Below are 27,432 nucleotides of genomic sequence, written 5' to 3'. Positions count from 1 at the left end.
TCTGTTTTGAGAAGAAAAACACTACCATTGTATGCTGGTTTGCATTCCTATCACTCAGATAAACCGGCTGATGAATACAGGTTTTGCGTGAAACATTGTGCTGAGGAACAGATTTCAGATTTCCTGATGAGATGGCATTGAACGCTGCAGATTTAATTTTCATCATTGATTTCCTGGCAATATAATTTTTTTTACCAGTTTCTATGAAATAACACTCCACCGGCAGGCAGCTTAACCACAAAGAAAATCATGCCCTTACTGGGCCTAAAAGTGAATGACCATTAAAAAAAAAATGCAGCTCTTACTTACAGCTAAAAGTTTGTCTCCAATCTGAAGTTTGCCATCTTTATGTGCTGCCCCACCTTCAATGATTTTGGTTACATAGATGCTGTTGTCTCCAGGTATATGCTGATTTCCCACACCACCAGCAATACTGAAACCAAGACCTGCTTAAAGATAAAGTCATGACTCAAGAAACCTTTTAGCATTCATTAGATTCAAATTATTATATAAATAATAATGCTGTCCGTATCACATACACACATACATATATAAAAAAACTATTAGGCTCTGGTTGAAGCAATACTGGATGCCTTTCTAAGTGAACTCTGTAATTTTCCAGAAAGTTCTGGAAAGATGTAACATTTACAGAAGTCCTGAAAATCAAAAGCTAAATCATTTAGTTCATGCCTTGTGAAAGATGCACACAGCACAGCTATAGCATCACCACTGATATTTAAAGAACCGTTGTCCAGCATTTCCCCACAGAGAAACAGAATAATACTTTCTCTACATGTTTTTTTAATCTCCAAATATCTTTCTAGGTAATTCAATGAAATATTTTACTCCCATTTGTAATGTACTTAAAAATTACTAAATACTATCAGAAACACATTTTATCATTTGCAAGAAAAATATGCATTCTACAAGAACAGTTTCAAGACACAAGGATGAAAATTCAGAAGCGTTTGAGATGCCATTATCTTATTTTTCATTATTTTGCATTTCCTAGAACTTCATATGCAAGGTACTGTTTTATTTCGAAAAATAAATGCAGAAATCTATCATCAACTCTATCCTTCTTGTGAAACAGAAGTTTTATACTTCCTACATACCTTTAGGGCCTTTTACAAGTTTGATTTCCACTATTTTTTCTGTGACTGGTTTTCTTCTTTTGACATACAATCGTACAATTGATCCCGCTTCTTTCAATGCTTCGACTGCTTTGCTATGTGTCACATCACGAACATCCACCTCATTTACTCGTAAAATACAATCGTTAACCCTAGAGACAGCAACGTTCATGTTCAGCTGTTGTGTTATAGCAAAGCAGATGCACTAGGAGCCTAATATTTTATCTACAATACACTAACATACATGTTAACACATTAAGATGCATAGCTTTTGCTTCAAAATTCTCTAAAATTAATTATTAGTGCTTAAAAATAAAACAAGGATCACTAGAAAACATTTAAAGGGAGTATTTTGTTCACAGCCAAAGGTGACACCATCTTATACGTGTTTCATTTAAACAGTATTTTGAACAGAGCTTTGTACAAACTACCTTTTGTTTAGAGCTGTAAGAAAATCAAAAAATTCAGAAACTAGGAGACACACAACGAGAACATGCTAGTTTTAAGCCATGGTATGAACAAGTCAACCTCCATTCCTGCTTTTCACACGCTGCTGAAGTGCTGGCCTTCCACTCCATTTAACATGTTGCTGTAGTAACACTGAGCTCTCATTACACTAAGTACAATGCCTGACCCACCTGTCACTATGTTCTGCCAGATGTACCTCTGACAATGGCCAACAAGCTAAAATGAAGCCTTGAAATAAGCTTATTAGAACTAAAAACCACAAGGCATCAGGTATTTGCACCAAAAATGATAGTGCAAGTTCTTGACAACACAAGAGAAAGAAAGATGCTCCTACAGTCAGATGTGGTTTTTTTCCACAAAGTGATACAGAAGTACACTTAAAGACTGTTATGGATTAGAAAAATAATTAATTACTGCAATTTGTTATTAACTTCTAACAGCACTGTTCAAAGGAAGTTGCAAATATCACTTGCTACCACCACTTGCATACCACCTATGCCAACATTTCCTAAGAGTTAAGTAGCAGTATCAGTCCAAAATTAAAGAAGAAAATGGGGTATACTGGAAAAGAAGTACTCAATTTAAACAAAAAATATGGCTTTTGAAAATGTGCAATATCTTTGAAAAGTTAAAACACAGAATTATACCAAGTATAAAAGAGGGTTTTTATTAAGCTCAACTATCTTACAGATCAGAAGATCTGCACATGGATAACCAAGAGTTAGGTATACTACCTGTCTAAGCTTTTCCTTTGTATATTGAATTAAGGACTACAGAACATACGGCACAATCAATTTATACCACCGAATAGAAAAGATAAAGTTCACTTAATTTCACTTAACTGCAGATTTTATTGGTTGGGGGGGGGGGGGGGGGGGGAATTGTCCACTCAAACATTTTTCATTATTTACAAAATACTTCTGTAAGAAAACTTATTTAAAATATAATGTAGCATGATAAAACTACTAAAAGTAACGGAAAGTGTTCTATCCACTGTTTGAAAATACAGTAAGAAACATTTAGCAACCCAACACAGAAAGTCATCATACCGTAATCTTCCATCCTGTGCAGCTGCACCCCCGGCTATAATTTTTGTAATGAAAATACTTGAATCATCCCCAATATGTGGGTTGTCTGTACCACCTGCAATGCTAAAGCCAAGTCCTGAATTTCCCTAAAGGTAGAGGGGGGAAAAAAAAAACAACTTAGACATTTCTTTTTTAGAGAAAAGATATTCTAGTATATCTATTTGATTCAGTATAAACCCAAATCTATATAATTTTCACTGATAAAAATATTAAAAGACACTTTAGGCAGTATACTACATATAACCATATGTAAGATGTAATTATACTTATCCTAGTGTAGAGAGAACATAAGTCATTGCGTTACTATAAGAGGTAACAGTTCCAACCCCATAGCTTTCTCATTGAAGTGAGCTTGATAAACTAGATAAAAACTTCCCTCTCCAGTGAGCTAGATCTTTGAGATTATTCATACGAATATTTGCTCCTCATTAAATTATTAGTGACAAATTATTCTTCCCAGAGAAGCCCCCAAGTAATTTGTGTCACATATGTAATATATCCTCACACATGCAGAGACTCAGACTGACATTTTCTCTTCAAAGGTTGCCTGCCCTTACTATCAACTGCAAGACCTCTTCACCCTCTTAGTAACCACCAGAACTGCACAGGTATCAAATACAACCATTTCTTTCTTTCTTTTTTTTTAAGAGTGCCGCTCAAGAAAAGATAACTGAGATAGATCTCTACATCATAAACCTATCAAAGCAATGCATATGACAGGGTGTCACTTGTAATCTCAAGTGGAAGCCTGAATCTCAGTATAAAACTTAATGGAATAAATAAAAGCCTATCATAAGTGGCAATATAGGAAATGAAATCATAGTTTGTTTTATTACTCTCAACAAGCCTGGATAACAACATTAAATGCAGTATGTCTCAGGGAGATCCTTCCCCTATTTTACTTAACGGTCAAGGGTATTAATAAAAACTTCTATTCCTGCTCCAGCAACTGGGTGTATTTTTTTTTTCTTTAGGTTAGATAATCTACCTAAAGGGAAAAAAAAAACCAAAACAAAACCAAAACCACAAAAAACAGGTAAGGATTGTTTTGGATTGATCTTTTGCATCAAGATGTTAATTTTTCCACATTAAAGTATCGTAAGTCCCATTTAAAACAGAGTACAGGAAGACATTTAGCATGTTACCCTTTCAAGAGTAATTTCTTCATACTCATAATCTGCATCCGTGCCATTGACCTATAAAGAAAGAAAGGTGAGAGTTACAGAGAATTTTACACTTTATACAACACAGTTTGCTCAGCTGGTGGTTCAATCCCATCAAATCTCAACTGATTCACACTGACCACTGAACTCAGAGGGGACATGCAATATTCACACTGCTCTGTATGTGAATCAGACACTCCTTTTGTATGAGTTTAAAAGTTAAGATTTCAGACAGCAGACTGTTCTACACAGATACTGTAGAGCAGAGGCCCTCTGCTTCTGACTGCCAGAAAAAAAGAAAATGCTCTTGAGATCCTCAGTTATTCCTCAAGCCATATAGCAAGTTGAAACTGTCCTTAGTAGTTTGTTCAGTGGAAAAGATAGTGTAGTTTTAACACGTGATATTTCTCCATTAAAAAGGGAAGAGGTCTTAACTTTCTGAATACATGAAACTGTACCTATTACTACACCAACACCAAAGAAGCCACTGTTATTAAGAAGTTTTTATATTAGCTTAGTCCTTGAGCTATTATCTGCAAGAATAACAACATGTGCTAACTGAATCAGTCATCCAGTATTAAAGTACCTGGGAAACGGTTCATAATGATTGATCACTATGTGCCTCCCCCCAATAACGAGGACATTCAATCATTTCCCTATTAGTTACCATTGGGCAAAACAAAGCCAATCCTAATATATTTAAGCAGTCTCTTGTTTATTTCCACATACAAAACTCTGTAATCCAATTTTAAAATATCATCTAGATAAACAGGAGCAAACAAGAACCTCTATTATTTTTACCTTTTGCTTTAGCTCAGTTCTATGGTCCTCCTTTTTTAATTTACCTTTGAATGGATTTTATCTAACAAACCGAACAATAGTAGACACAGGAGCAAGGATACATCAAATGATAAAAAAACCAGACAGTTACGGGCTTGTTTGTTTTACATTCACTGCAAACTGATTATTTAGGTAGCTTATAATTTTGAGTGCCCATTTGTTCTGTTAATGCTATTTTCTCTTCCTATTTCTACTATCTACTGTCCTCCATGTGCCTCTATCAGCTGGGGCCTTCTGAAATATGAATATGTATTTATTAATCACTTTTCTTCTTGGTTTAGTTTGTATGTGCAGGGAGACACCTCACCTTCAGTATGCCTTTCTAAACTGTATCTCTGTCACATCAATAAAAGCCACACACTGCAGACTACTACCGGGATCTTTTAGTCAGAGGCATCATTATTACACTCGGGACTCATTTATGAGCCAATTATGTCACTGTACTGATCTTTTGTCTTCTGCTTAAACTGTTAATTCACGCTTTTGTCTGTCTTGAGTTATTACAGCTCCTTTCTAGCAGCGTTTCTAAGTTATGAATGCTTTTGACAAGGACAAGATTTACTCTTTACTTGCTAATATCAGTACTTAGAATAAACACAATATAAAGCAACTAGTACAGGCATTAACACTGTTCAGGAAAATTACAAGCAAGTGGAATATAAGTAACTGTAGGAGGAAGGTACAGTGGGAAAATTCAGATCTGAAACCTATGCCAAACCTACACACATTCCAAAGCCTCTGGACTCTGTATCTGCCAGTGGTATCCCTATCACAAAACACATACTGCCAAACACAAATTTTAGCCTCCACATAACTACACTTATTACCTTAACGTTTCAAACAGAACCAACACATTTTTATGAAAATTTAGAGCACTAAAATCTTAACTATAGCCACTGCATTACGAAGTGTTTTTATGAGAAGTGCACGGAAATGGCACATTAAATATTAAAGCATCGCCTGCACAGTTGAACAAACAGATTGTTCTCTGAACACTGAACCTTGGGAACCTCAAACAACTGTGTTTTGCACTCTCACACACCAGTACTCACACAGAACCTTCCACTTGCAATCTACATTTTTTTTCATGAAACAGCTGTTTAAGGACTTCAAATAACCATCAGGACAGCTGATGAAAACAAGCACCATCAGAGAGGTAAAATAGGTTTTATTAAACAGTACAAACAGACCTAAACAGCTACATACATAAAACATTATCCAAAGGTATAACTGAAAGCAAGTGTAGGCTTACGTATGTTGGAGTCTCCAAAGAATCTGTGTTCACCAGCACTGGAGGGGGATTTGCCTTTAACAAAAGAATAAAAAAAAAAATTATACAGCATAAGAGAAAGCAATACTAATGATAATTATACAACATTTAATTTGCTGTGTTTCTCAAAGTTCTGTTAAAAGGTAGCTTCAGCTTGAGAATCTCAAAAATTCACCTTCTGAAACACTTGTTTCTACCCAGAACAAAGTGCTTTTATGCCACAAAACCACACTCTTCCAAAACTCTGAGTCCATATTTTATGTACAAGTTCTGTCACTTATTACCTTGTTTTTCAAAAGCAAAACTGAGTCACACTATCATTTGACATTATGTCAGTTACCCTAGTACTTGTGATACAACATTCAGACCAGCCAACATTTTAAAAGCAAATTTTGGTAGATTTGATTCCTCTTTCTTCCTACCAGGAACACTTCTTCCCCCTGCCTTCAACCTGCAAAATGGAAACTTTCAGAAATGCAAACTTATGGAAGAAAGGATCTACAAAACTGAGAGCAAATCCATAGCAGACATTCATCTACCACTCAGCAGCATGTGCTTCCATCAGAAAATGGTTATGGATTCACCAGCCATAAGCCGTCAAGAGGTAATTGCTATAGGAATATGAAATAGTATAGCATTCTTGCTAGCCAGGAACTGGTAGAATAAGCTAACACTTCTACTCTCTGACATTACTGAGAATTTTTCTGTGAAAAATGTGATTTCAACTGAAAGAAAATCCATAGACTGGTGGCATTTATCTGAAATGCTTCCAAATAAATAGATTGATATTTTTGCATCAATTATCTGCATGTAAAATAGGCAGCATCTAGCCTGCTCTAAGAAGAAAAGAAAGATGGGGGGGGGGGGGGGGGGGAAAGTGTGCAGATATATTCCAGACTCAAAATACTGTTGAGGTATTAAGTTCAATAGGAGCTACAAACTCAGTGGCACAAACCAAAGTTAATCTCCTTACTGCTTAAATGAAGCTGAGATTTTTTTTATATGTATAAAAATCCATTGTCTTTAGAATTAAGACATTCTTTATCTTTTTTTTTTTAATCTCTTATCTGTGCATGTATGTGTGGAAATAAATTTAGGGACAGTTTAACAGGCTGCAATAGAAGCTAGTATTTAAACTCATTCAAAGATAAACTTAAGACCTACAAAAACATGACAATTACATTAACCTGTTTGTATTCTGCATTTTAGTTTCATTACCATGACAAGAACATACTTCTGAAGAATTCATGATTTTTAAAAGCCCCCAAAAGCTAGGAAGTAAGCCATGACTCAGAAGTTCCTTACAGAAGACCGAGTGATTGTAGATTATTCATCTCAACAGGAGTCAATCTGCTATCAGGTTGCTGTGTCAGAAACTAGTATCATTTAATAAATACTAAAATCAGGTGGTATATACAAAAGTTAATAGTCTAATAATAATTAACTACTAATAGTTAAAAAAAGGGAACAAAAAGAGTGACACTTAGGACTCCGTCAAGATGCCATCAAACACTTTTCGCACCCAGCAATTCTCTCAGTAGAAGGATGGGCACAGTTTACGCAGTACAGAAATCAAGTACTAGTTACTAGTATCATGACAAAAATCTGTTTCAAAACAACACTATCCCTCACAACCATTTTCTGCCATTAAGTTACATTTCAATTTCTGCTTCTTATTCAAGTGCAAGTTCTATTAAAATAAGATTAAATTAAAAATAAGATTATGTGCTAAAAATACCAGTCAATTAAATTACACATCATCATTCCTGTAAGAGCTTTACAATTAACATGACTTTAAGAAAGACAAAACAATACATTGTATTAAAAAGAGCCTGACTGAATATGAGGGATTAGGAGTCTAATCTCCACTGGATCTACAAGAGAACAGCATGCATACACAAATACAAAATAAATGTATCAACTATGAAAATATTTTTAAATTTGTAATTAGAAAACAAAACAAGGATTAATTTTGACAGTTCAGTCACGTTCTTTACATTTCACTCAATTTTAGAATTTTTTTTTTTTTAATACTAGGATTCTGTAATATCCAGGTATACTCAACAAAAGCAGTGCCAGTGAAAGCTGGTTTCCCATGAATCTTTTTCTTGAGGCTGACAAGTGTTCTTCTTTTAATGTATTAAAAAAAGAAGAGGAAGGCTAGCTAAAAGCAAACTGCTATTAGTAGGTGAGGTTTCTATGTGAACAGTATGAGACACAAATGAGCCAACAGATGCAAAACAACTTCTGTAAGTTAAGTGATTGTTGTTAACACTCCTGCATTTATCTGAATTCTCCATCAAGAAGCAATCATTTACCATCTTTTCCAAGCAGGAAGGAGAGAAGCTTTGTGCCAGCATTCCAAAGGTACACCTGGACACTACAAAGACACAGGGCAACATCTAACTCTACACATCAAATGTTTTTGGACAGAAGACCTGTTATTTCAGTCTGTTATGCAAGAGTTCTCCAAATTACCTAACACTTTCAAGCTTCTGTGCCAGGTCTTGTTCAAATACTTAAAAAGCCATTTGACAAGTTTGTTTACAAGCAGACTAAGGGCTTGCCTAAGGGCTGAAGTGACTAAGAAAAGAGAGAGATCTATCTATTGCACAAAAATGCATCTGCCGAATCCAAAGCTGATTATAACTTTCTGTGGCATTTTCTAATTGCTTAGCTACGTAATTCTGCATCATACATGATTTTAACTCCTGCAGACATTTATATGCACTCAGAGGCACAGACCTCTCCGTTCTTACTCTTCTGCTTGTAATCCAGTATCATCAATGGACATTAACACTGTCACAGCAATGGCAGTCAAAGAAAATATAAATACATATAGCACTCCTTATTTTACTTTAAGTTAGGTTTAGCCTACTGGCAATTCCCTGAGAGTAAACGCTACTGGAAATTCAGTTATCTTTTTCCACCAAGGCTGACAGCAGAAGTCCACTGGTCGCACCAGTCAGTCTGCCTCAAATCCTGATGTGGACAGAATCCCTCTGTAATAAAGGAAATAGTTCTGAAACTAATGAGATCTCTGGTCTGCCTGTTGGGCAAAGTATGGATGACACATTCTGTGCAAACATACATCCACTAGAAATTGCACTATCAAACAGCCAACTGTAAAAACTTTTGATAATTATTGGATTATGTAAAATTTAACAACGTAGCAGAGATTAAAAAAGATTACCACCTGTTGCAAGTTTAGCTGCGTAGCTTGAAAGCAGACCTTAAGAAAAAAAAAAATACTGACATGTATACTACAAAAATACCACAGTAATATTCTGGATAACTTAATTCCCTTTTAAAGTTAATAAATATCTGTCACCAAACAATTCTAAGAAGTGACCCATCTTTTCAAAAGGTGTGCACCTATCATTTGAGATTTTTGCAATGGAAGTTACAGTAAAGTTACAAAAAAAAAAAAAGCAGAATGCCATTCGATATGCAAAAATATAACTGCTACCTATCCTAAATTATTCCATAGCTTGCCATGCTGTGGCCACATATTGCAAGTGAGTCAAATATGTTACGAATAGAGGGGTAAAAAAACCCCTACAAAACCCTTTTGTATTCTAAATGCCTCCAAGCACGCTAATACCAACCAATGGCTGGAGAACAGAAGAAATGTCATGCATGTACAACTGATGAAAGACATATATTAAGTATTTGTACATGAGATGAAACAACAATTTTATATAAATAAATAAATCAAGCAATAACACTTTAGTAAGGGTGAAATGGCTCTAAAATTATTATGTGAGAACACAAAATATCCTATCGCTTCTTTCCATTCTTTTGGGTTTTTTTTCTTTAGCTCTTTCACAACTTAACTAATATATTTCCGTATGAAAATATAGATATTTTAAATGGACTAAAAAAAGCTATAAAGCAAACAAAAATTAGGATGAAACTTCAGTGTATTTCACAGTTCATCTCAAACCTGTGTGCAAGAGTACCAAATCATGAATTTAAACAAAGCAATGAAACAATTTAATAAATGGAAGTTGAACAAATTTAACAAAAAAAGAATAAAAACCTGTGGTATGGTAGATGGGTTGACAGTGGTCTCAGCAGGGACTGGTGGGACAGGGATCACAGGGACAATGGGAGAAGAGGAAGGAACAGCTTCTGTGGGCTAAAAATCACCAACAAAATGTCAAAAATAATGAAAAGCTAGAAAAACATTTTAAAACAAATAGGATTCAAATTTAACAGCTTAAAAAAATAATTACGAAATAGCATACGGATTTGGAGACTCCAACCACAACTGAAGACAGCCAGCCACCTTTAACCGTGCTGCATACAGCAGTGCATCCTCAGCAACGTGCTAATATCAGAGAACCCAAATTACTAAGACATATCCACATTACTTATTCACTCACAGTTACTCACCTTGCAATAGAGAGTAATAAGAGTTTGGGGCCCAACAGAAAACCTGTTCGTGTCAATGGACAGACTCAGGCTTTTTGTGGGCTGGTTTCACAGCAGAAGCCCTTCACCTTTATACAACAGTGTGCAAAAGCAGGGAAACAGCATAAAGTTGATAGCACTAAACAAAGTTAATATTCCTTTTTGATAATGGGGAAAAAGCCAAAGTACATTAAGGTTTCTAAACTGGGATGGGGGGGAGGGAATCACAGAAAATCTTTTAGTTAAATGGGCGGAAGATCTAAAACAGATTCAATCTACCTCTCAGAGATCTTCATACAGTTTTACCATACACCTTCAGACTAGTAGTCTTAGGAATTTTTATTAAAATACTAGCCAAGAAAGCTACTGACACTTAAGCTGCAAGGGAACAAGATTACAAATAGCATTTTGAGATGTTAACATACTGGTTGTCAACAAGTTGTCAGCAACATAAACTACTGGCAACTATCAAAATTACAAGCTGAACAGCAGATCAAAGCTTTTGCAACTTAATTGTTCCAAGACATTCTTGTGATCTTTAAATATAATGAAGCATAATGACAAAATACTAAATCCTGAAAATGAACCAAAAACCCCAGAACATAAAACTATTAAACATATTTTAAAAGCTTGAGATTTTTTAAAACACAAAGCAACATACACCAATAGCATACAGTAAGTTAAATGGTAAAAACAAATATTAAAGAAACCTGAAACAGACCAAGAGTAGCAACCCTTATTAAAAGTGCATATGGTATTTCTACAGGTTTTTTGCAGCCCAAAATCAATCTACCCAAAATTAGCAGCTGGTGAAAAAATGTTGCAGTTAAAGATGTAAGAACAAGACATATTTGAAATCTTGAAAGATTATTACTATTGTCATTTAAACATCCTTACATCTGTGGACAACAGCACAATCTTTCAAGTGTTAAAATAGGGCGGGGAAGGAGAATGTAAATTGGTCTAGAAAAATGATAATACACATTTTGCAAAAGATGTAGGAAATGCTCAGTGCAACAAACCTCTAGTTACTGGAAGAACAATTCAACCTTTACAGATCAAATTAAATAGCTTGAGCAATCACTCAAGCCTTACATATGCAGAAAATAAGCCACCCCTTCAAGTCTGCCTTTTCCAAAGTAAGCAGCTTCCCATGTATGCACACAGTAAAGAATCCTGTTAACCAACATTTCAGATATACACATATTACATATCAAAATATGGCTGACAAGCTAGTTGTTAGCAGGTCCAAAAAAATTCCAGGTTTACAGTTACAACTCCTGCAATAAGAGAAGGTTAAAAGCAAATGAAAGTTATTCTTAGATACTGACCACACTCACCTGCCCTTTGACTTAACCAAATAACTGACATGGTCATAGCTGATTTCTTTACGGACCAAACAATCTGCACCCCTCTCTCTGCACGGAACGGCAGCTTTATTTTCCTGCTTCCTTCCTTTTCTCAATTCTTAACTCCCTTCTCTCTCTCAGCTTCTAATTCCCAAACGTTTCAAGAACCCTCCCAACCAGCTGCAATTTTTATCCTTATTGTTTTAAAACTGACATAGTTCCAAGTCCTTTAATTCTTTCATGTTCCAGTCTCGTAAGCTATTAGTACTATCATTGTATTTTCCCTTTGTGCTGATGGTTTAGTAACCACTGACTCTTAAAAGCCACTCCCTGCTCTTCCAAGCATCCTGGCAAGGCTCCTAGCGAGTCTCCTCCACTACCATGTGTGAGGGAAGAGGTAACAACACGGGCAGCCACGTTCAAAGGAGGTGCAAAACCAAATGCAGCTAAGGCTGTCTTCACTTCAGCATTTCATGGAATACAGTGAATTGGTGTACGCATTATGGCTACCACAAGGAAGGACAATGCAAGAAATTAAAAGATTTCTAACCATCAGAGCAAGAAGACCTGGAACATCTTTATAATAGAACAATGCTAATTTTATTTTAGTATGGCACGTAATCAGTCTGAAAATTGTTGTATGATACAGGTGTCTGTGAGAACAGCTGAGTAAACTCCAATAGCTCAGAGTGCTCTGCTTCCCAGGAATTTTCAAGAAACATTTCTAACTTTTAGGAATTCTCCAAATTAATATGCTAAAGTATTCTGAAAAACAAGAGCTTATCCTCAAAATAACTTTAAATAAATATGCCTCTGACTACAACATTTCATAAAAAACGTTGGGTGGCCGAGCCCAGAGAGTAGTGGTGAATGGAGTTAAGTCCAGGTGGCAACCAGTCTCAAGTGGTGTTCCCCAGGGCTCCATTTTGGGGCCAGTCTTGTTTAATATCTTTATCAATGATCTGGATGAGGGGATTGAGTGCACCCTCAGTAAGTTTGCAGATGACACCAAGCTGGGTGGGAGTGTCGATCTCCTGGAGGGTAGGATGGCCCTGCAGAGGGATCTGGACAGGCTGGACCAATGCGCCGAGGCCAGCTGTATGAGATTTAACAAGGCCAAGTGCCAGGTCCTGCACTTGCATCACAACAACCCCATGCAGCGCTACAGGCTTGGGGAAGAGTGGCTGGAAAGCTGCCTGGCCAAAAAGGACCTGGGGGTGCTGGTCAACAACTGGTTGAACATGAGCCAGCAGTGTGCCCAGGTGGCCAAGAAGGCCAACAGCATCCTGGCTTGTATCAGGAATGGTGTGGCCATCAGGAGCAGGGAAGTGATTGTCCCCCTGTACTCAACACTGGTGAGGCCCCACCTGGAATACTGTGTCCAGTTTTGGGCCCCTCAATGCAAGAAGGACATTGAGGTGCTGGAGCGTGTTCAGAGAAGGGCAACAAAGCTGGTGAAGGGTCTGGAGCACAGGCCTTATGAGGAGCAGCTGAGGGAACTGGGGTTGTTTAGTCTGGAGAAGAGGAGGCTGAGGGGAGACCTTATCGCTCTCTACAACTACCTGAAAGGAGGTTGTAGTGAGGTGGGTGTTGGTCTCTTCTCCCAAGTAGTTAGTGATAGGACATGAGGAAATGGCCTCAAGCTGCGCCAGGGGAGGTTTAGATTGGATATCAGGAAAAATTTCTTCACAGAAAGGGTAGTCAAGCATTGGAACAGGGTGCCCAGAGAGGTGGTGGAGTCCCCATCCCTGGAAGTGTTCAAAACCCACATAGACGTGGCACTCTGGGACATGGTTTAGTCTAGTCTACCCTTGACTGGTTTAGTGTGGACTTGCTAATGTTAGGTTAATGGTTGGACTGGATGATCTTAAAGGTCTTTTTCAACCTAAATGATTCTATGATTCTATAATTCTGGTTTCAACAGACACAAACTTATTTAAACTACAAAGAAAGCAACAGGCCAATTAAAAACCTTATTTTAAATATATATATATAGATGAACTGTAGCACACAAGTCTGACAGACTATTATATACAGGAATGCACAACCTGAACATTAACTCACTTTAACAGAGTCTGTCAGCCTAAATAAATGTTCTAACACCTACAATGAAAAGCCATCCTGTTAACAACAGTATAATAAATCTCAAGTAATTCTTTTTTAAAGTGTAAGGATGGACTTTCTAATATTTATAAACAAAAATAATCATTTAATTTTAAGTGGTATGTTTAAAAAAGCTAAGATAGTTTTGATCACCTTTAAAGTGATCAATTAAAAGGAGCACCTCCAAATCTAACACTAAGTCCAGATGTTGTGAAAAGGAAGAACACGCACATTTTCTCATGTTTAGCCAAACTCACACAATAATTCCTTCTGTGAGGAAATACCAACTAACCTGAAATTGTCGAAGCATCATACATATCCCGAAGCAGATCAACTAAACCAGCAAATTCCGTAACACTGCTATTTGTCAAGTACTAAAAGACATATTTTGGCGAACAAAAAATCAAGCAAACCAGACTTTCCTCACTTCCAAGAAATTACTATAAAATACCTACACTGTATACAGTGCAACAATCTTAACGGGAAAACACTGAGCAGAAGTATTTCTTTGCCAGTCCACTTTCACTTATCACTACTTTGATTTCTAGTGATAAAATACAAAAGAAAATTAAGTAACATTAAGTCTCTAGAAATAGCAGGGATAAAACTACAGAAAGAAAGCATGACATACTTTCTACGGTTTGCGCCAAAAATGCACATCTATAAATACCTAGTGCAGTACATACCTTTTCTAAAGAACAGTTAGAACATGAGCCATCAGACACCCAACCACTAGCAGCTTTTACTTTTGCTGTGCTTTTTGTAGGACTCTTTTTTACGCTGTCACGTAGGTTTGTGAATTTTCCTCTGTGTTTGCAAGACACTGGCAACGTGGATGAACTAAAAGATGTATGAATGCTCAGTGCCTGCTGCTGATGCCGGAAAGGCTGCTTTGGCTGCATATGAAGATTTTGACGTATTTCCATTCCTGGGCTGCTTGTTAAATCAGTGAGCTTGAGCGTTCCCATTTCACCGTCATCTGTAGCACCACAGTATTTGTAGTCATGACTGTGAGTAGTCATGAAACTAGCAACACAAACAGTCCTTTTTGAAAATAAATGGAAGGAAAATAAACGAAAACATTGCTTCCTGGGAAAGTTCAAAATACTGTTGTTTTCTAGATTATGGTCATAGGAAGAAACACTAAGTGCTGTTTTAGCTAGTACTGCATGCTGTGTACTCTCTCACTCTATTTAAAGAGCACCATTGAACCACCACACGACAGTCAATCTGCTGGGCATAAATAATCAATGCAATGCACAAATTACTGAATACATGGCAAAAGTCATCTGACTTCTTTTATTTAAAAGAAGCTATGAAAGGTTGTAGTTATTTTCTTTCTTCCATAAGCTTCTACTATCCATAAACTTTGGTGTATTTTACCACCTCAAAACTTCTCCGAGGTTTACACCCAGAAAATTTAAAAAAAAAAAAAAAGAATTCCTCTACTTTTCTGAACATTTTATGGGGGCTGAGAACTAATGAATTTAAAGAAACTTATGATGAAAAGTATATGAATTGTGAATGGGCAGATACATTGCACAAGATTTCAACATTAAACTTCCCCCAAAGAAAACAAATTTGTTCAGACCATAACAAGAACTACTTTGGTTTAATAATTTTAAGAGTTGAATTTCCATGAAGTACAGCAGCACCGTGAGACCACAATTTTAAGGTGCACACTGTTTAAAATAAAAGCTTAAAAAAAAAATTAATACATTTAAACAAACCCAAGTTCTTTATTTTTTATTCATTCAGTTTTTAATGCCACCGATGCATGATCTCTACATTACATTTTTACCCCAATTTTCAGAAACAAAAAGCTCCAAAATAACTCCTACCCCCCCCCAAAAGCACACAAGGAGGAGCTAGTTTGATTTAAGCAAATTGTTGAATATTTAACTTTACCAGCCAATCATTCTAAAAAGAGGTAAGGATCAAAAGTTAATTTCCCAGAGTCTACAGGAAAATTGACAGCTATATAGAGCCACCTATATTCCTAGCCCCACAGAAGGAAGAAGCAGGCTCAAGTCAGTGGTCATGCAGTCTTCTCAACAGCGGACAGACAACCAGCATTTGCACAGCTCTGGACCAGCCATAGCACACACCATCTGCCTCTTGCCCCATGGGTCTGTTCTAGGAATATGCTGTGAATCTGAATATGGGTATGCTAAGAATGATATGATATGATATGATATGATAAGAATGAAGGACATCAGCCCATAGGAAACAAAGCTTGACTAGGTCAGCTGTACTGTATTTGAATAAAATGGAGAGATTTGATCAGTTCATAGCATTAAAAGATGGTCATTCTCCCTCTAACTGTACACATTCCTACAGCAAATCTGAATATTTAAATAATATGAGTCAGCATAATTTTTACACACAGAAAAAAAAAAAAAAAACACCCTACAAATACAGACCTAAGTACAAACATTTCCAGTTATTTATAGCATGGATATTAAGATAGAAATAGGAACTGACAGATGCTCCTCTAATCACCAAGAGCTGCCATGTCTCATCTTCTGCCCAGAATGGATGTAATCACGAACTGCATCATTAATGCAATATTCATAAATGCAGAGACAGAAAGTTTCCTGGCCAGTGACAGGAAGCTAGAAATGCGTATACATTTGCAGACTTGTGCCTATGTATGGTAGGTACATCTTTTGCCTTTGAAGTATCAGGGAGCTGGAGGACTGTGTCCCACTAATACATCAGGGCAGATGTACCGGGGTTGTTCTGCTCTAGACAACCCAAGAATCTCTAGATTTTGTTACTGAAGGGCAAAGGCAGAGAAGCAAGAGAAGCATATTGTGAACGTGCATATAGGTAAACAGTTCAAAACCAGCACATCACAATTAACTTTTTCTCCTTGGAGAAATTTCCACAGACGCATTAATGCTGAGCAACTCTGAGGCATATTGCCCAGCCTGCAGGGATTATGCAGACGGAGGCTGTGTCTTGTGTTGAAGCCTGTATCGGTCCTCTTTGGCAACTGTGTGCCAAACAGCTGCTTTTGTAGACCACAAACAAACATTTTTTTTTTCCCAGAGATGTTATCAAGATTGCTTGAGGTTTAGCAGGCTGCATTCATACCACCCATTTTATTTGCCTATCAGTACTCTCTATTTTCTACCCAGCATGACACTGAGTAATTACTAAAATGTAGAAAGGAAGAAGCAAGGGGGTTTGGGTATAAGGCTTTTCTCTTGCATACATAATACATCCCAAAATGTGATGTTCCAGATTCAAAAAAGGAACATCTTATTCCTGGAGGTATCAACTTTGTTGAAAACACATAGACCAAGTAGCCTCTTGACTAAAAAGAAAACCAGCTTTGAAGCGCACTAAAGTGAGAAAGTGAGGGCAAGGGGAGGAGATGTTGAATACCATATTCTCGGAAACCCAGTTGTCTGGCTTCCTATATTCTCCTCCAAACAAGAAAGAGCAAGACATAAGGCAAAAGACAAGACAAAGGAATTCACATCTCTCCCGTGTGCTTTCAGACATGCCCACTTGGCAAAGAAAGTGGCAAAAGAATGAAGATGATGTAGCAGATAACTGGTAACAGCGCAAGATTTTTTCTGGAAGTCCTCATGCCTTTGGTCCCTGAGATGGTATCAGTAAGATATCAATAATTAAAAGAAAACAAAAACTTGAAGGTACTTTTAAGTTCCAAGAGCAACAGTCCAAGCAGTAAAAAACAGCCAAGGAACAGGAGGTACAGGCAGACTCCCTAACTTATCCAGGGCTGCACTGTGTGCCAAGGCATTCTCCAGTGAAAAAGCTTAGGCCGCATTGAAATTGAGTGTTATGCAAGTATAGAAAGCAAATGTAACATCCTGGTCAAAAAAAACATGGGAAGAATCAAAGCATAGTAAGGCTTATGTAGAACAATCGTGGTATAAACAAAATGAAAACAGACAACAGCAAAAAAAAAAAAAAACAAGGAAGAAAGGAGTAGAGAAGGCAAGAAGAATGATATTCAAAAGAGATTAATCAGGTATTTGAGAGTCACAGGGATCATTCTGCCCAATTACATTCACACATGTGAGGCAGGGTAGAGCCTGTTTTACAGTCATGCTGATAGGATAGGGGGAAAAGAAAAAAAAAAAAGATCTCTGGCAAAGCAGTGGGACATATGCATAATTCAAAGCAAGAAAAAGCAGTTATGTAACTAAAGCTGCGCAGGTCTGGCAGATCATCTTTTGACTGCAGAAAGCCTGAACCCGCAAGTGTTCTCTGCAGACTGCATTAATTACCAGCATGAACTGCTCCATTCTAATATCAAGCGCTAAGTGATTTTTCATAATCGGAGGGGGTTCAAGATCAGGTTGTGCTTTCATATTACATACAAACTCTGAACAATTTGTTGCTAACAGATAGCTGAATCACCAATATTTTATTCTTTTACATTACTACATCGAGTGTACAGTGCACAGTTCTTTGCAGCAATCTGTTAAAGTGCCAGTAATCTTTTACAAGTAGTATTTCTTCAAGAATCATTTTCTTTCCACATTCTGTAACAGTCACTCAATAGCTGGATGACAACAATACCTGTGGAAAGGGAATACGGTACTAATATTTGACCAGCAATGTCTACGGTAAAGGTCATTTTTAAAGCTTCAATAAGCAACTTCCATTACTTCCAAAAGCAATTCTAACAGCTGGGAGAATGCTCCAGAAATAATTTTATACTTCACCCCTTCCATTGCCTTCAACCAGATACCACAAAATCAGCAACTCCTGTTAATATGAGTTGACTGATGAAAACAAGCCCATACTCATTACCTCTTCTCAAAGTAGGAAATAAAATAGCTTCCAAAGTGAACAAAACTTTAAAAGTGGTAGGAAGAAACAATTTTGATTCAATACCCAGTGACAAAGCTGAAGATAAATGGCATCTTTTCTTCCTAGAGATATATAATTTAAGGTCTGGCAGTGTAGTTTTGTATCTTTTCTCTCAACGACATCTTAGAATGCCGCACGACATTTCACTAGTGAAGCCTGCTATTTTTAAGAACTTTGCATCCATCTTCCTCAAAAATCACATAAGTCAATACTCACCTAAACATAACTTCAAGAATTTATACGCTGTTTGGTGGGGTCTAATGGTGGTAAGAATAAAGCACAACTGCCATCCATCCTCATTCATAATCCGTGTTAGCTGTGTGCTGCCCAGAGCACCTAAGTCTGAGCACGGAGCTAGCATTAACACTGATGCACCGTCTTTGCCATATTGCTCCCTAAGTCGGTGCCATCCTGTGGCATGGGCATGTCCTTAGTACCACAATGTCAGTGACTTGAGCTGTTAAGCAATAAATTTAAGACATGCATATTTTTCCTGAGTATATTTCTCCAGGACTTTAAACAACATGTAGCATCATGGGGATCTGGAAATAAAATATGCAGGTATTTCCCTACTGCCAAACCAAAGTTTTACAGAAATCAAATACAAAATTATGAAGTTTCACAAGAGCTAAAAAAGTGTAGAACTACCTGAACATAAGCAATCATTTAAGTACTGACTTGAAATTCCAAACACTGTTTATATATCAAAACAGCGTATAACACAATCAGACATGCCAACATGCTTGCACATATCTGAATTTTGAGACCTGCAAAGACACAAGACCCAGTTCTACCAGGCATGAGTACTGCCATTGCTGATAAGCTAGTCTAGAGGGTAAAATAGGCCAAATACAGAGCATAGGAAGCAGAACCACCAAAAAAAGAGAATACAGTTGACACAAGTATGACTCAAGATCTTCCCTCTCTACAGGTTTGTGGTTTTTTTCATGTGAGAAAAGTTCTCTCTTATCAACAGACCACTACTTTGCTTTAAAAATGCACTTCCCACCCGATGAAGTCAAATTCGCCTGTCCACCTTACTCAGCGTGTCAGTACAGTAACTCTCCAGTTTTTATATGGACACCATGTCTGACTATTTCATACACAGTGGCTAAACCCCAAATTATTTAAAATACCATATTGGGTTTGCGTGGCAAGGTTTTGGGAGCGGGTGGGGCTACAGGGGTGGCTTCTGTGAGAAGCTGCTAGAAGCTTCCCCTGTGTCCGACAGAGCCAATGCCAGCCGGCTCCAAGATGGTCCCACTGCTGGCCAAGGCGGAGCCCATCAGTGACAGTGGTTGCACCTCTAAGATAACGTATTTAAGAAGGAGGGGGAAAAAAACCCCACAAAACACCGCGATACAAACTGCAACTGGAGTGAGGAGTGAGAATATGCGAGAGGAACGACCAAGGCCAGTGAAGGAGGAGGGGGAGGAGGTGCTCCAGGAACCAGAGCAGAGATTCCCCTGCAGCCTGTGGTGAAGACCATGGTGAGGCAGGCTGTGCCCCTGCAGCCCATGGAGGTAATGATGCAGCAGATATCCACCTGCAGCCCATGGAGGACCCCACACCAGAGCAGGTGGATGCCCGAAGGAGGCTGTGACCCCATGGGAAGCCCACGCTGGAGCAGGCTCCTGGCAGGATCTGTGGAGAGAGAGGAGCCCACGCTGGAGCAGGTTTGCTGGCAGGACTTGTGACCCCATGGGGGACCCATGCTGGAGCAGTCTGCTCCTGAAGGACTGCACCCTGTGGAAGGGACCCACGCTGGAGCAGTTCAGGAAGAACTGCAGCCCGTGGGAAGGACTCATGTTGGAGAAGTTTGTGGAGGACTGTCTCCCATGGGAGGGACCCCACACTGGAGCAGAGGAAGAGTGTGAGGAGTCCTCCCCTGAGGAGGAAGGAGCAGCAGAGACAAGGTGTGATGAACTGAACACAAGCCCCATTCCCCGTCCCCCTGCACCACTCAGAGGGAGGAGGTAGAGAAAATTGGGAGTGAAGTTGAGCCCAGGAAGAAGGGAGGCGTGGGGGGGAAAAGTGTTTTAAGATTTGGGTTTATTTCTCATTACCCTACTCAGTTCTGATTGGCAATAAATGAAACTGATTTTCTCCAAGTCAAGTCTGTTTTGCCCATGACGGTAATTGCTGAGTGATCTCCCTGTCCTTATCTTGACCCACGAGCTTTTTCATTATATCTTCTCTCCCCTGTCCAGTTGAGAAGGGGAGTGATAGAGCAGCTTTGGTGGGCACTTGGCACCCAGCCAGGGTCAACCCACCACAAATACACTTTTTTGGCTAACAACTCATGCTTATAAATTTGTGACTGCATTTTTATCACGTGTACTTTGTGGGGGTGTTGTTCAGATTCCTCTATCCAAGTCAGCATAGTCCATACCGTTTTTCAACAATAAATTATTTACTAGAAACAAAACCTTAAGAGAGACTGGATAGTGTAAAAGATAAGCTTAATTATGATGGCATCAACCCATGGGTGGTTACAATTAAGCCTGCCTATCATTCTGCACTGATAAAAGGATGAAGAACTTTTGGCTTCAGATTTGGGTTTCTGACCCTCCTACCCCTTCAAGGGCTGTCCCTGTTCCTTGCTATGATAGAGCAAAGACCAATTCCCATGGTCTCCCAAGTATGAAGGAATAAAAATAGCTAGGTCTCCACCTTGATGCTATCCAGCTCTCTCCAAGGAGAGTTTGGACAGAAAGCACAGAAATGAAGAAGCTGAGCCTGAAGCCTCTCGGGGTATGTCTACATGAAGATGGGTAGGTCAGTACATAATGGTTTTACTAAGAGATTTTGAGAACAGACAAGCCATGTTGGAGCTGTAACATCAGTTCAGGTTCAGTACTGTAAGAAAGACATGAAAGTTTTTCTGGATCCCAGAAAGTAAAAGGTTTACCCACTCAGTCCTTGTGGATTAAAATTAGTCTGAATGCCTGTGACTTTACTTTAGATCTCACTTTTTTCAGAGTAAACCATGGCTCTTGGGGAAAAAAAAAAAAAAAAAAAATCAATGTAAGCACTCTATTTTAAAGATGCACAGCTAGCACACTAGATATGATTAAACTGTAAGGGTTATCTGGTTGTTTGGTTTGGTTGTTTTGTTTTTTTTTTTTTTAAACTCAGTCAACGAATTGATTCTCTAACCTAGTTTCCTCCTCAAACCCCACAGCATTTTACAATGAACTCAAATGAACTTAAAACTCTGAACTTAAAACATAAATAAATAGCTTTGAGGAGAAAAAAAAACAAACAGTGACAGCAGAATATCAGTAAAATCACAGATGGTGACAATGACCTGAATTGATTTAAAGACAAATAAGCAATCTATTTTTGCTGTCAATTCTTTTTTGCAGTCTTCATCTACAAAAACATGAGGAACAATTTGCACCATGATTACCCAAGCAGAAGTAAAGCAGCAAACGCAGTGACAGAAAGACTTACTTGCTGAAGCCTAGTAAGCATTTTTTTAGTGCAGAAGATTTAAAAAAAAAAAAGCTATAACCATAAGCAGTAATATAGGACAAGACAGACTGTCCAGCAGTTCGCAGGATGAAGTTCTACTCTGCAGCAAAAGTAGAGCTTTGAATGAGAGATAAATGGACACCCACAAAGCAGAAATGGGGAACCTGGAACTACAAAACTACCGCCAGTGCTCTCAGAGTATCCAGTGGTTGTCTGATGAGTAAAACTCTCAGGTGCTAGGAGTCTCATGCAAATACAAACAATAGTCTCAATAGAACAGTAGTTTCAGCAACCAACCTCTCCTTTCTCCGTCAGGATTTAAAAACGGATCCTTATAGACTTGACTTAACATCACAGACAATGTTTCATACACAAGAGACCACCACTGTCCACTTCTTATGGCTGGTATTCAGAGAAGATTTACATAGCTCAAATTAATTTGTCCTGCCAAATCTCTCAGGGACTGCTTGAACGGCTGAACCTCAGTCATATCCCAAATCCATAATATACAAAATGTAGACAAAGTTAATATTGGTTTTAATAAAGGTAATTTGTGACTTTTGTTCTTCAAATACTAAACAAATGTCTAGCACTGAACCTTGTGCAGCGTGTTAGTCTTCTGTATTCACCAAGCAACCCAGCACTCTAAGCTCAGAACAGAACTGCAAGGCTCCTCATTTAGCTTCGTAAGTGCTATTGAGAATGAATTTAATGCATTTAATTTGCAACTTAAAGCAAGGCCTAGAAAGCTCCATTTAAATTAACATCAGCCTTAAGAATACTAGCTTTCATTATAACGCTAAAGAGTCCACAAAGAAGCCCAAGCAGCATTTCAGCATCAGAAAGAGACCAGGCAAGGAGAAAATGTGTTCCAAGACTTTATTACAGAAAAATAATGGCAGCTCTAGCATGTCAATATTTTAGGTTTTGAAATTCACAGTAGAAAGGGTATGCTGTGGTAGGAAACTGAGATGTGATAGACTCTGTTCACTCCTGAGAACACTATTAAATCAAAATACAACAATAAAGGTTGGATACTGTTTACATGCTTTACTAGATATGACACTTCTTATAACCTCTTGGAACACGTCATTTCCAATCATTCCTAAGTTATTCAGGGAATAATTAAATCCTCCTAGACAGCATGATTATTTTGTTCTTTATAATTCATTCAAATAGCAAAGATGAACCTAAATCTGTCTAACTCTGATACTAAAATGATATCTCTCAATACTAGAAATGCGTCAGTTAACTCTCAAAACTATCCCGCTACTCTTCTCCAAATCTTTTTTTTTGTTGGGGATTTTTTTTTTAATTGAGTAAGTCTATAAGAAACATTATTCATAAAATATGAAAAAGATGCATGTGACCCTCATCTAAAGCACAATCTGTTTTTCCTTTAGGATAAGAAACATTCGGGTCCACTTATAGCATCCCACTGCCCTTAAAGTACTTAAGGGTACAGCCTTAAAACGAGGAGTAATGAAGCGATCTGAAAAAGGCACTGAATCTAAGCTAGAGCTTTGCATTCTAAGACAAGTATTTATTATTTTATTGACAATTGTATTATTCTATGAGCAATCTATTATCTGTCAAAAAATCTCTTTATAAACAAATTTGCCCTAAAACACTGAGCATGAGCAGAAAGTCATTTACCTCACATTAATGAACAGCAAACAAAACCACAGAAGAAAAGTCATCTATAACAACCCATTAATTAAAACCCATTAGCTTTTTTAGGATGTTAATGTCAGAAAATTTTGGAAAATTAATGACTTGATTGATGCATAAAGTAGCTATACTAAAGCCACTCCTTACTTCATTTACAAAAGGCTTCATACACATAAAGTGGCATTAGCATTTTATCTTTACACATGCCAAATTCTTCCCAAACATACACTATTACTTTCACTACATTTCTGATACCTTTCTATTGCTCTCCAGATGCTTTGCTTTTTCATTGCTCAGAGCTAAGGCTAAAATCTTTACCATGCAATTACTAGCTAGGTACCTCATCTGAATTTATTCATTCTTACACCATGGAAACACTGGAAGCTCCTCAGACTTGCTTCCATGACAACATGCAGTTATAATACAATCTCAAAATAAGTACCATTATACAACACATCCAGGCTCTAGAATGAGTCATAGAAGCCCTGCAACGTTTCAGCAAAATAGGCACCTTTTCTGTAGTGTCAAATAGTCATTGTCTTCAGTAAATTAAAATACTATAAAAGTTTTAACAGGTTTAATGCCTAGCATTACTTGAGCAAACTTTCACTCCACAAGCACATAAAGACTGATTTTTTTTTTTTCTTACAATGCTGTTTGCTAAAAATTTCTCAAGATTCTAGCACTTTTCAGTATAACTTAGGAAAGAATATAGCCTTACGCAACCTTGCAATGGAAAAACAAACATTTATGTATAATTTTAAGTTTACAGTGTTGACTAAAAACAATGTGTTTTTAAAAACAAGGTTTACAGATAAACTGACTTTTGGTCTATAATTATCCATAGGCATTTTATCTGGATTTTGTGTTAACAGTACCATAGGAATACAAGTCAGATTTGATCAATTTATGATCAACGCTGGACAAACACAACTATGGTGCATCAATACCTAGCTCGTGCAGAAGCTGCTTAACCTCTCGAGCAGAGAGTGAAACCTGAGCCAGTCATTCTGGGTTCCATACAAAAACAGCCCGGCTGCCTCATGAACTGGAATTAGGCCAAGTCAGCTACAACTGGAACCAAAATGGAGCTAAGCCCTTGTGTATCCAAACTGAGCGCAGAAGTCATTTCAACAGTTCCCTGCAGTTTCCATGAGGACTCACCTGTTCAGGAGCCAGGGGATGAGGTTCAGCCCTGAGATCAGGTCTAAACCTCCTCTGGGAAGATGACACTGCAGTGACAACCACATGGCTCTGCAGAAGTCAGACCTAACATGCAAGACTTCCTATTCTGTATCAGTGCCAGGGCAGACCTGGGATCACACAAAACCAGTATTTGTGTTGGTAAGGCACTTACCAAAACTTCTATCAGTCAGGTTGATGGCACATCCTTGCCTCATTTACTCTGGATGAAAGAAATATTAACTATACTGACCTGAAAAAGCAAGTATCAATACATATTACAAGTAGCAGCTTAAGTTTCTCAGAATACTTTAAAAATACATGAAACAATGTCAGCTTTTCTTTTTTTCTTTAATTCCATTAATTTTTTTGGTCCATTCTTGACAGGATACTAGTTTACACAATCATTTCTGCCAATTTCCATTTAGCTCAGATAATTAAAATGCCTAACTACAAGAAAATGTTTGAAGTCTTTAGGATACAAATATTTTAAAATCTTCATCACGAAAAAAAATATCTGTAGAAAGGGCTAAGACAAGGGTTCTGACTTCTGAATTTATGATTCAGGAAAAGCAAACCAGAACTCCTCAGACCTTCAAGATTACAAACTGTTGCTTAAAAGCAACCAGAATTCTGTTTCCAACACTCTGGCATTAAAAATCTTTGAATAAAATGCACAAGAACAGGTGCCATAACCCCGACTCTCCTCCCCTCATTACGCTACAAACAAGCAGAAGCTGTTCTTTAACTGTTGAAGCCTTGCCACTAGTCTGGGCAAGTCCATGGCAACTCATGGATTCAGGGTTATTAAACACACAAGTCATCTCCAGCTCTTGGAATCCCTAAACTGGAAGAGGCAGAAAGCTCTGAAAGCCCTCAGAAGAAGCATCATACCTATTTGTCCTGGTTTTATACCCTTCCTAACCCTCCGCTCTGGCTGCTGCTGGAAGCAGAGCACCAGCCTGACAGACATCCCAGTAATTTTCTTTTCCAGCAAGCAAAAACGTAATTAGAAAATGATGTTTTACAGTATGTTCTACTTCATCTGATTATGGTGAACTTGCTGAAGTTGAAGGACAAAAACTGATAAAACTTGAGCAGCGCAACATAGGTAAAAATGAGCAGGTAAAGAAACAGGGATGAAACAAATGAAAAATTCATACTGAAAACTATGAAAGAAGAAAGTGGACTCATGGATATGTAAAAACAAATTATTAAGTGGTAATGCTATAAATAGATAACTACTTAATTGCTTTGAAATATCAAGAACCAGAAAACAAAATGTGTCTTTTATGCTGGTTACAAAGCTTAAACCTAAATTAGAAGCCGTCAAACAAATTTTCCAAGTCCTGCATTACAAGAAAGTAGGTGAAAGTAATAATGTGTGGTATAAAAATTAACACCAGACAAAAAGCAAACTGCCAGCACTCCTGCCATTTCCCAATTACATTACAACACAAGAAGATTCTATGATTCTATAAAATGCACAGCAATATATCTACTGTCCTTCAAAGAAAGCATAGCAAGACACAAGAATGTTTCTAATTTAGACATGCCTAAGGACAACAGTAGGGAATTCACCTGTCAATAGTTTCAGAGAATATGATAAGGAAACAAGTAATCTAACCACTAGTCCTTCCCAGATACATTTCAAGATTCATTCCTGCCACTCTGATCATCTCGGGACTGATGCATCACATGGGGGATGAGATGGCATTTTCTTAGGAGACTTGGAGATTTCTAGGTCAGGAGATCATGATTGAGTGACACACAAAGGCCAGAAACTGAGATTTGATTCCCTACATTTAACTCACATTATTGTCAAGCTTCATAACATCCTCTAGAGATTTATCCAGGGTTTTTTTCCTAGTGTAATTTATTCAGAAAGCTCAAATAACACAATGCACTACAGCACAGATAAATTATTCTGATAGTTCACGTCCCCCTCCATTAAAAAAAATGCACACCACACAACAGCAGAAACTGCCATACTGGATGAGAGCAAAGGCCTGACTGGTCAAGAATCTTTCTAACAGCAAAAACTGGTAGATGGGAAAGTAGGAGCTAAACACATGCCCGGTAATTTTCCCAGAAAACAATCTCAGAACCTCAGAACTTCAGTCAAAGTCTTCCTGAACCACTGGCTGTACTAGCTACCTGCCACCTGCCCTTTGCAAATCCATTTAACTCCATTTTGAAATAATTCTTATTTTGAACCTTCTCCACAGTATTTTGTGGCAGCGACCTTCACAATTTTAGCAGAAGTTTTACAGAACAGTTGTGACAGAATTAGAGGACTATTAAATCATCTCTAATTGAGAACCTTAATTTCATTTTTTGTAAGTCTCTATCATATTCTCCCTCAGGGTTTTTGTTTGTTTGTTTGTTTATTTTTAAATCAACTGTCCCTATAGGTAA

The 27,432-nt window shown here is 37.7% G+C and overlaps 1 protein-coding gene across 19 annotated transcripts in view; it reads right to left on the bottom strand.

Moving 5' to 3' along the window:
• The window catches only part of DLG1 (discs large MAGUK scaffold protein 1), a 176,122-nt gene that overhangs the window by 61,650 nt on the left and 87,040 nt on the right, over window positions 1-27,432 (bottom strand). For 8 of the 19 annotated variants that reach the window (XM_075716852.1, XM_075716851.1, XM_075716849.1 and 5 more), the window contains 6 exons: window positions 10,005-10,103; window positions 5,945-5,998; window positions 3,835-3,885; window positions 2,651-2,775; window positions 1,116-1,285; window positions 310-446 (listed from right to left, as the gene is read on the bottom strand). In XM_075716852.1, coding sequence (XP_075572967.1) covers window positions 310-446; window positions 1,116-1,285; window positions 2,651-2,775; window positions 3,835-3,885; window positions 5,945-5,998; window positions 10,005-10,103 — 636 coding nt within the window. Of the gene's footprint in view, window positions 1-309; window positions 450-1,115; window positions 1,286-2,650; window positions 2,776-3,834; window positions 3,886-5,944; window positions 5,999-10,004; window positions 10,104-27,432 lie in introns of all 19 variants that reach the window. The other 11 variants (XM_075716856.1, XM_075716854.1, XM_075716861.1 and 8 more) reach the window with 3 other exon arrangements.

This window comes from Pelecanus crispus, chromosome 9 (assembly GCF_030463565.1).
Source record: "Pelecanus crispus isolate bPelCri1 chromosome 9, bPelCri1.pri, whole genome shotgun sequence".
Lineage (NCBI taxonomy): Eukaryota > Metazoa > Chordata > Aves > Pelecaniformes > Pelecanidae > Pelecanus > Pelecanus crispus.
The sequence above is the reverse complement of the archived record's forward strand: the minus strand, read 5'-3'. Positions and strand labels throughout refer to the sequence as shown.